A 10,735-nucleotide genomic window follows, 5' to 3' on the forward strand; every position below is an offset into this window, starting at 1 on the left:
GTGTTTGTCAATAACTTGTTTTTTTGTTTTGGCCTCGCCTTGTGGCTTACAGAATCTTAGTTCCCTGAGCAGGGATTGAACTGTGGTTCCTAGCAGTGAAAGCACTGAGTCTCCTGGATCACTGGGAACTCCCTTTGTCAGTAACTGATAAGTCGAAATTCTAATTAACAAGAGTTTAAAAAGAGGCAGGTTTAAAATGGGAAGTCTCAGAATTGTAAACTGCCTAATGTCCCAGTTTAACCATGGTCAGACAAAGTAGTCTTTTGTCTTAACTTGCCTAATTGCATTCTGTGCTTATATTGCCAAATATAATGGCACATAGTTTCAAGACAGGTTGGTATTTCTGGGCAACCTTACTAGAGAAGTTGAAAGTTGGTACTACAGGTTTTATACTATTGAATCATAAGTCATATTACAGTATAAAGATTCAGCTCTGATTAGTTAAAATAAATATTGAATTACTGTATTTTAGTCAACGTATGAGTGATTCCTTCATCCTACTCACTGGAGATACAAAGTATTGAATATTTTGCCTTCTTTTCATGTTGATTCTCATAATTTTAGGACAGAACATCATTGTTCAGACATTCTTAGGAAAAATGAAGTATACACTGGTTTAAATAGTTTTCTTATTTTTCTTTTTATCTAGATTCTCAGATGTTGGGTGTTTCTCTGAAATCAGGCAGGAATTTAAATGCATTATGTTTTGAAAACTCTAAACCTGCTTCTGTTTTGTTTGATTGGCATTCACTACTTTCTGCATTTCATTCTCTCACTTAATCTCTTCCTTTCTAATCTGCTTACTAAAAATGAAGATTTAACAGCAGAAGCTCAGTAACTGATCAAAGGGAACTGTAAGATGCAGTCTTGTGGCGCTGTTTGGGCTGTTAACCTGCTGTCTAAAGGTGATGCTTCAGGTGACTTTTCTGTGCATGTGCATGGATTTTGTGAATGGTGGAGACTCTAAAAGCTGTGCTGTGGTGTGTAATGTAAAGTGAATTTGTTCTTGATGAGTGCTGTTTGCCAGAAGATTGGATTGACAAGAAGATCTTAATTTATAATAACATCCTTTGACTAATGGTTCTGATACTAAGTTTTTGCTAAAAAAACATTTAAGATTATAAAACTAAAAACACCCTTAAAATTTTCGAAGAAGTTTTAAATAGGTTGATCTTTATAGAGAATTGCTGCATTCTAGTTCTGATCAAAGGTAAGGGGATTCAGTCTAAATACATGGACTGTGATTTCAGCTTCCTATCTTGTGTTAGGTTTTCCTAGTCTTTTCTGGCTCCAGAATCAAGATTTCCCCAGTTAAATATTGCTTCTAATGATTTTGGATTCCCTATGATTTAGGCCACTACCAAATTGAGGAATTAATTGCCAATGTAAGTCATCTTAAATGCCATTTGGAACAAGGGGGTGTATAAATTTAAGATGTTACCATATCTAGTATCTCCTTTTAAAAATAAAAGTTTGCCTTCTTTATATGTTATCACCTGTTCCATAATACCTTTTATGCCATATGTTAGCTTGCTGTGGTTTCATATTGAATTAATGCAGAACTAACCAATCTTAACTTTTTATGAAGGATAACCCTCTAGTTAGCCTACTGTTTATTATAATATTTGACTCCTTAATTTTGGATCTTTATGGGAACTTTGAAGACCATAGTTAAATGTTAGAAAATTGTTTTATTTCTACCCTTTGTTTCTTGCTCTTCTTTTTCTCTTTTCTTGTAACCTGATCACTCCTCACACATGCACACCCTTGTAATTGTTATAATTGGTATTTTAAAAAAATATTTGTTTATTTGGCTGCATCGGGTCTTAGTTGCAGCACATGGGGTCTTTGTTGAGTCATGTGAGATCTTTCATTGTGGCACATGGAGTCTCTTGCAGGCATCGTGGGCTTCAGTAGTTGCTGCGCACAAGCTTAGTTGCTCCAAGGCATGTGGGATTCCATGTCCTCTGTATTGCAAATCAGATTCTTAACCACTGGACCACCAGGAAAGTCCCACAACTGATACTTGTTTGATCCCTTTTCTCTTTGGTATGAAAGAATTATAGCTAACATTGGGCTTTCTTTTTGCTGTTTTTGTTAGTACTAATGTTGACAATCAAAGCTCAAAAAAGAAATTATTAAAGTTATTGTGTTCAGATTTGTAGCAGCTTCATAAATTAAAGGATATTTCAAATTGTTATTTTAATCATGCTCTTTTTGAATGTGATATTTATCTGAAAAAATATGGTATTTAAAGATTATTAATTGGGCTTCCCTGGTAGCTCAGACAGTAAAGAATCTGCCTGCAATGCAGGAGACCTAGGTTTGATCCCTGGGTCAGGAAGATCTCCTGGAAAAGGAAATGGCAACCCACTCCAGTATTTTTGCTTTGAGAATTCCATGGACAGAGGAGCCTGACAGGCTACAGTCCATGAGGTTGCAAAGAGGTGGACATAACTGAGTGAGTAACACAACAAAGATTATTAAAGTCTTCAAAACTGATAGTCAAATCTAACTTTCTAGATGAGAATTCTTAATTACATTAAAATCTACCCCAAATTTGCTTAAGCATTTTATTATGAAATCTAATTTTTTCCCAGAGGGGCTGTTAATTTTGTTATGCAGAAGAGTTTTGTTGCAAATTAGAATGGTTTCTTTCTTTCTGTAGACCAGAAACAACCCTGGCCCCATTGTCTTTTTATGTAGCTATATTCCAACTATTTTCAGCTGCTTGTAGATCTTAAAGCTCAGGAATGGTAATGGGCGAGAAAAATAAATGCACCAGTTGGTAATTTGCGCACTTAAAGCCGTGAACTTTTTAACTAAGGATCAGATGAGGTTGAAATGAAAGAACAAAAATATTTGTCTAGTGCTTACAGAATAACTTTACATCAATTATCAACAGCTTTGTGAATTAATAAATATTGTTATCTTATTTTTATATATAAGAAAAAGATGCTCAGAGATGGAAATTTGCATGAGACTCTGTAGCTACTGAATGACAGGTCTGGGATTAGAATTCAAGTCAATTTACTATGAATCTTGTGGCTTAGAAAAATCCTGGTGTATACATTTGCTTCCTCCAGATTAATTCCTTAGTGTCCCAATACCTAGAAATGCTAAGGTAGACTACCAGAGTAATTTAAAATATTCCTTCTGCAACAGATTGGAAGTCTCTTAGTGTTTCTCTTCCCTGGTTGGAAGTGACCTATTGAATTTAAATAAAACCATAGTGACAATAGAAGATTCCTAGGCTCCACCCCATACAAACTGAAATAGAATCTTCAGAGTGTAGCCTATTTACCTGTGTTTTCAAAATCATCCAGTTCACTTTGGTGCTCAGTCAAGTTTGGGAAATAGTACCTTTTAAGGCACTTGAGACCCTTTGAAGGAAGGCAAATTAATTAAATCATTATTGTTTTTATTAGATACACAGCTGCCTGACAATGCCCTGAAAAACAGGTATCTTTTAGGGTTTTACAGCTCAGTGGGAGAAGCTCCGTGGTAACAGCATGTGGCAGGATCTTAAGCAAGTCTTATTACCTGGAGTACAGGTGCTGAAAAAGGTTGATGATATGCTGTCAACAACATATAAAGATCACTGCTTTGTAAACATGCAGAACATGTCATAAATGCATAAAGAAAGCAGTATAGCTTTTTTTCCAACCTGTTTGAAAATGAATATGAAAATTCAATTGAAGTCAGCTTTTTGCACCTTTTCCCTTTGATATTTGAAGAACATCTTCAAAGATCCAGTCCTCTTAAGGAGGAAGAGTTTGATAACCAGTCTGATTTTGTTTTAAATTATGCTTTTATTGAACTTAATTCACAATATCATATTAAAACAATTTGTTTGTACTTTATGCCCCTTATATCTAATTGAAGGAAGAATTCTCAGAAGTTGAAGGAATTTCAAATGTCATTTTTTTAAGGTTGAGGAGGTTGGAACTCATGTATATCCCTTGTTAGACCAAGAGCCCACAAATCCTGTCCCAGTCCAGTGCTTATATGCTAAGACTGCGAAGCACAGTGTCTTATTATTTAGCGACAGTTTGAATTCCAGCCCTCATTATTTAACCTGTTTTACAATCTGATATCCTAGTAAGAGTCCCACTTATGTTATTTCTATTAATATTTCTGGTTAACTTTCTGATAAATTTATATCCTGTTTATTTTGCTAAGTTACTATTATGCTGCTTTAGAATTTTGCCTGAGAATTTTAGATAACATGTATCTTATTAACAGAGAATACATGTAAATGGGTTTTCTACTGAACAGAAATTATATATAAATATTTGTTCAAATAATGTGTATTCCCCCTTGTTCCAGGAAGGATTTAACATGGCTTATTAATAACCAAATAGATTGATTAATTAAACATATAGTACCCTTTCTTTAGCACTGGTGATTAAGGTCTAAGATCCAGTTCTTGGTTTGCCAAAACTGAATCCTCACATGATCCTAATAAGGAAGGACCCTCTACTTTCCTAAAATCTCTCCTTTGCTTTTTGCAATTTCAGAACTTCATTAATGTATCATGGAATCAATCAGAAACCAACATATCCATATACTACTTTTTGTTTATAGAAAAGAAGAAACTAAAATTGTGTGAGTGGAAACTTTACCTAGCCAAGTAATCAGTAAAAAAAAGTTTTGTGTTTTTTGTAATAGCTACTTAAAAGTCATTTTACCAGGTTCCTTTTCTTGCCATTTATACCAATTTAAGTAGCAAATCCCATGGTAAAATTCTGACTTTGGCTAATTTTTAGTTGCATCAGTTAATCTAAAGCATATACTTTTAAGAGATTTGGATCTAGGATTTTTTTTTTAAGGTGGATAAGTAAACCCTTAAATGAAAAAGCCCTGAACCAAAGGATACAGTTGTGACTGGTAACAGTGTGGCCAAGTTCCTCATTCATTACTTGTTTAATTTGGAACTAATTCGTGCCTTTCTTCATGATATTTGTTTAAGAAAACTTTTTTTTTTTAAGAATTTAATGTTAACAATCAAAAGTTAACAATTCTACTTGTTTAATTTGGAAATAATTCGTGCCTTTCTTCATGATATTTGTTTAAGAAAACTTTTTTTTTTTAAGAATTTAATGTTAACAATTAAAAGTTAACAATTCTAAATTTTAAAAATGGGTCAGGTGGAACTACTACAGTTTAAGTAAGTGGGCAGCTGAGTTCTAAGTACTGCCCATTCTCTCTCTCTTATCCCTCATCAACCTCTGAGATACTTCTAAGAAACCCTTAAGGCATCCCAGGACACCTTTCCTAATTTTTTTCTAGTGTCCTTTAACCTTTTTTCTGGAGTGTGTTAGAGGCTAGGGGAACCTGAAGAATCAAGTAATTACATTTTGCTAGTTAATAACTGCTCAGTGAAGAGTTGGTAAAAAGTAGTTTAACCTTCAAAAATTTATTTTTAATGTGGGTGGGTTTACACAGTTCATCTTTTCTCTACGCTAGATTGTGATGGAGCATGGTATAAATAATCTAGATCTAGCTGTATGTAGCTTTTATGCTAAGGGTGCTACGGCATCCCCAAGGTAACAAGCACTTATGATGACATTTCTCCCTCTCCTTTTTGGTGTCTCTACACTCCTGACTCATATAGGACAAAGAACTTTGAGTCTAGTAAAGCCTATAAGACAACATGGGGTGATGGTGGAGCCAGCTCTTCTAGCAACATAGTATCTAAGCAGCCAGGCCGAGTGACAAATGGTCAGCCTCAACAAGCTACTGTAGGAGCAGCCAGCGGGGGATACATTAAACGGTATGCCAGCTCTTCCCAATATTTTTACCCTTTTCCTAAATGAATGTCTTTCTCTGGAGGTTGGGTGTATTTAGCCATGAAACGTAACTTATCAATTAGAAACAGCATTTATTCTTTTTTTGGGGGGATAGTTGGTTTTTTCATGTTTTTTTTTTTTGGCTGCAAAGCATGTGGGATCTTAGTTCCCCAACCAGGGATTGAACCTGGGCCCCCTGCAGTGGAACCACTGAACTCTAACCACTGCACCACCAGGGAATTCCCTTATTCCATTTTAAAATTTGCCTTCTGACAAAATGGTGACTGGGATTGTTGGCCTTAAATGATGGATTAACTTTTCTTTATAAAGTACTTTCTAAATTACTCAAGTAGTCATGTTTTATTTCTGTAAATAAGATGTGCTTTAAAATGTATCATTTAGAGTAGGAGTTGGCCAGATCCCTGTAAGGATATCTGTAAAGGGTCAGATAGTAAATATTTCAGATTTTACAGGCCATAGAATCTGAATTATAACTACTCAATTCTGTTGTAGGGTAGAATCAGGCAATGGGCCACATTTGACTTTGGGCCAGAATTTTGCAACCCTATTTTTAGAGCAGTGGTTCTTTAGACTTAAGTGTGTATCAATCACCTGGGAGGTTTAGTGAAACACAGACTGCTGGGGTCCCTTCAGGAGATCTGGAAAAGTCTTAAGAATTGGCATATTTTCATGTCTAACAAGTTCCCAGATTATGCTGGGAGTTACACTTTGAAAAACCTCTAAAGTAGTTTCTTCATCTTCTCTTAAATGGCTTTAAGACATTGGTCTCTCTTGAATCAGCCTTTCCATTTTCACTATAGAATATTTCCCAAGAATGGTAAGCTGCGTCTGTTTGGGTCTAACAGTTGCTGATGTCAATTTGCTTATTTTAACAAAAACTAAATCCAGACTCAGTCCATGTATAATTCACCCAAAAGTATTGAATTAAGTGTCTTTTTGTAATAGTATAACAAATGACGCCAGGGAAGATGAAATGGAAGAGAACCTGACTCAAGTGGGCGATATCCTAGGAAACCTAAAAAACATGGCTCTGGACATGGGCAATGAGATTGAAGCGCAAAACCGACAGATAGAACGGATCACAGAAAAGGTAAGAGCTTCTTACTGCTACAGGAAAATGGCAGTATGTACCTTTGTGCCAAATGACATCCAGTACAGTGTTCAGTAATAGACATCTGTGCTGTGTACTCTCAGGGAGAACAACAGGGATAAGACTCTGTCCTCACAGGCCTTACAATTTTGATGAGTTTCTAACATGTTGAAAAACAACAGTCAGGTCCTCCTATCTCTTACTTAGTTGGTTCATTTTATTTTATGTTAAAATTTTTATTTTGCCTGAGCTAAGTAGTTCTGTTGATATACAGCAAATAAAATAACTTTATTGTTGGTTCATTTTGAAACCAAGACCTTGGGATCAACTGGTTTTATTTAAAATTCATGAAAATTAAATTTATTAAAAATAAGAACAAAATTTCACCCATGAAACTCAAATCTCTTCTAACCTGTGAGCTGTTAGGGTTTTTTGTTTGCTGTCTTTCCCCTGAATGAGCAGGTTAGCTTTTGGAATGTTATTGTTAGCTAAATTAGTAAAATTCCTGAAATTAGTAAATTCCTGAATCCTCATCTCATGAGTCAGTAGGTAACAATCAGTTCTGCGGAATGGTTCTTGTAGGGTGGACACACAAAAACGAGAGAGAGTCCTGTGAACAGCAAAAAAAAGTGTGGTTGCTATTTTTTACTTCATATGATCTAAAAGATGCTGAAATTAAACCATGTTCAGTGTTTGGTAGTATCACAACTAAAAGCCGTTCTTGTTACTTCACTAAAATCTCAGTATACTTTAAAGATTGGGGTTTCTCTGTTGAATAATTTATGATGGATTTCACTCGGGCAAAGAGTGGTTCATCAGATATTTTCAATGCTGTTATGTGGGTGTAGGCTACATATTACCCATCAGTTTCATTTACAGATTGATGTGGATGGCAGTCCATCTGTTCCAGAGATCTTGGGGTAAATTATTTCAGTCTCTGGGTTAGATCTAGGGTAACTCCAGATGAGATTTCTATGGTTCGGCTCAGGGGACTCCGACAGGATCCAGACCTATAGCAGAGAAGAGCATTCTTATATTTTCATTGCATCTAAATGCAGTTGACTAGAAGATGCATCCTAGTCGCAGACATGTTAAACTGTGAAAAAAGATGTTACAGAACTCACGAAATATTAACAGGTTGTTCTGTTAAATCTTTGTCGTGTTTATACACCCACGTTTTTTCAAATGCATTTGATATTCTGTCACTTATTGCCCAAAATGAGTTTTGTAATGTGACTTTGACTGTTTCTTGAATTTTCTCAGTATATCAGTTACTCTCAGCATATGAAATTTAATGCTTATTAGAGCAACTTACCTTGTCAAGTAATGCTGGTGTCTTTTTCTTTTTTCCAGGCTGACACCAACAAAGATCGTATTGACAATGCCAATGCCAGAGCAAAGAAACTCATTGACAGCTAAAGCTACTGCTGTACTTCTGTATCATTTATTTACTTCCCTAGCTCCTCCTTCAAAGTCATCACCTTTCCAGAATTTGAAATTTTGGTTCCACACTCTTCTAATCAGGAGATGTGGAAGAAGATCTAGGAGTAACAGTCCCCCAATTTTTTTAAGTTTCTTGTTTTCCCTTGAGGGTATTCTTAGTCTTCCTTCTAGCATTATCTTTCTCAGTCCATACACTTAGGTTGATTTTCATACATCATTTATAGTGTTATTTTTCCATCCTCTCCATTTACTCTAGCAGGTTCTTCTGCTTTCAAAATTTGGAAGTGTTGCCAAAGACAGCCATGTGAAAGGAAGTGGGAGGCAGTGGGGGCAAGCACAAGAGGTGAGGCAAGAGATAAGAGGTTGTTACATCAGTAAAACCTACAGACCCTAAAGCCAAAAGTGGCGTAACCACAGAGAATATCTGGTAGGGTTTAATTTTTACTTTAAGTTGCATTTATTGCCAGTTTAGGCAGTGCCTGGTTTTGGAGCCTGGGTACACAGTGTTTTTGTCATGCATCACAACTTTGCAACCTCTGCTTCCAAAAAACAGAATGAGCTTTTTTAAAGTAAGCTTAATTTCTGAACTCTTGGTGATTCACCTGTGTACATAGATTCTTTGATCCATTTCATATTGCACATATAGGAACACGTGGTATAAATGAGTAGCTTTATTTTCATATTATTAATAGTATCATGGTCCCATTACAGGCCTATTAACCTCATAAGTTTGTCATTAGTCTTTGAGGAAAAAATATGTAAATATGAATGTATAACATGAGAATTTCTCTCCACAGCAGGGCTTAAAATTGTTTGGAAAAGTTTGACAAAGTGTATCACGTGAATTCAGATTTACCTCAATGCCAAGAATTATGTTTAGATAGGAAAAAAAACTTATTTTGATCTCAGGTAGAAAATAGTTAGATTGCTTTGAGTTTTATGTAGCTTTAAACTTTTTTAAAACTAGAATTTATTCTGTTTAACTAAAAATGACTTAGAAGATTATGCCTTTGGTTTACTTATTGATGATTGCACTATCATTCTCTTTTGTGCTCCACTTCCAGAATCACATTTGTTTATTAAGTGTTAGAATCTTACCGGTATTTGTCACCTTTATTTAAAAACCAGCTTCTGCACACTTCAAGGCTATTAATGTCGATTGGTTTGACAAATAACTACTGTTTGATCCTTACAATTAAATTTTGTAACTAATGGAATTGTTTTTTCAAATAGGTAATATGCTTCTGTGACTGCTTTGGGGGGATGGGAAGCAGTAATTTTGTCAGCTCTAATCTGACAAACTGGATAAAGCAAAGGTCCATAAATCAAATGGCACTGCAATAAAGAGCTGACTTTAGCACCCTTCCCAGCTTACTGGAAATATAGGACTTTCGCATCTGTGATTTGTCATGAAGTTCATTTTAATCATTACTAGTCTTTTATTCATTTGATCTTATACACAACCAACTGAAAGTGTTTGTGGGTGGATACCACAGCCTACTTCTGGAGGAGATAGTTAACATGGGAAACTTTCAAAGGCTGAAAGGAAAATATTTAAAGCAAGATTTTAATTAGGCCTTCAGAAATGCCACATGCTGAAAGGAAAAGTTTGGCAAGTAGTAGTAAATGTGTAAAGTAAGAAAGTATAAAACACTGTAGTCTGTTCTTTACATAAATGCCCTTCCTAAAAGCATTAAAAAAATTTTTTTAATGCTATTACGGCCAAAGGAAATTGTTCTGAAGATACCAATATGCTGTTCCAACAGTATATAATTGGTTAGAAGTGTGAGCTAAGGCACCAGATTGTCTGTATTTATGCTGTAGCTCTGCCGCTTCCTGGCTGAGTGACTGTAAAACCATTTCTTTGCCTCCGTCTCCTTGTGTGTAAGGAGGGATTAATGATTTCTACCTCATAGCATTGCTGGGAAGACTCAATGTGTAATGCATGTAAAGCACTTAGAGCAGTGCCCAACAAATGTAAGAGCTTATTTCATTAGACTGCTGATAGCTGCTTTCTATCTAGAGTGGAGCTCTTTTTGGGTCAAGGACCTCTTTGTGAATTTGGTGAAGGATAACACAGCCTCTCTCTCCAGAGAAATAGACACACAAGCATACACATGTGAATCAGGAATAAATGGGTCTTAAAAGCCCATCTGTGGATCCAAGATGACATACTTTTCCAAAGCTTCTGCTACTGAAAAGAAAGGAATGAGAACCTAGAAATTAAGCTCATAATACACTAGGAATAGAAGTTGTTGACCTAAAGTTTTCTCCTGTAATATTGTCTGGAAACTTGTTCCTATTACTTTTGAAAGGTAGTAACTGAGATGGTTAGCACAAGCTCTGGAGTCTGACCATCTGGATTCGAGTTTTGGCTCATTTACTAGTT

The 10,735-nt window shown here is 35.6% G+C and overlaps 1 protein-coding gene across 2 annotated transcripts in view; it reads left to right on the forward strand.

Annotated features, from left to right (window-relative positions):
* Positions 1 to 9,749, forward strand: part of SNAP23 (synaptosome associated protein 23) — a 36,140-nt gene extending 26,391 nt beyond the window's left edge. For both annotated transcript variants that reach the window (XM_020906762.2, XM_070469079.1), the window contains 3 exons: positions 5,618 to 5,776; positions 6,759 to 6,903; positions 8,257 to 9,749. In XM_020906762.2, the coding sequence (XP_020762421.1) occupies positions 5,618 to 5,776; positions 6,759 to 6,903; positions 8,257 to 8,322 (370 nt within the window). In that variant the 3' untranslated portion in view covers positions 8,323 to 9,749. The remainder of the gene's footprint in view (positions 1 to 5,617; positions 5,777 to 6,758; positions 6,904 to 8,256) is intronic.
* Positions 9,750 to 10,735: the final 986 nt, after the last annotated feature.

This window comes from Odocoileus virginianus, chromosome 6, assembly GCF_023699985.2.
Source record: "Odocoileus virginianus isolate 20LAN1187 ecotype Illinois chromosome 6, Ovbor_1.2, whole genome shotgun sequence".
Classification (NCBI taxonomy): domain Eukaryota; kingdom Metazoa; phylum Chordata; class Mammalia; order Artiodactyla; family Cervidae; genus Odocoileus; species Odocoileus virginianus.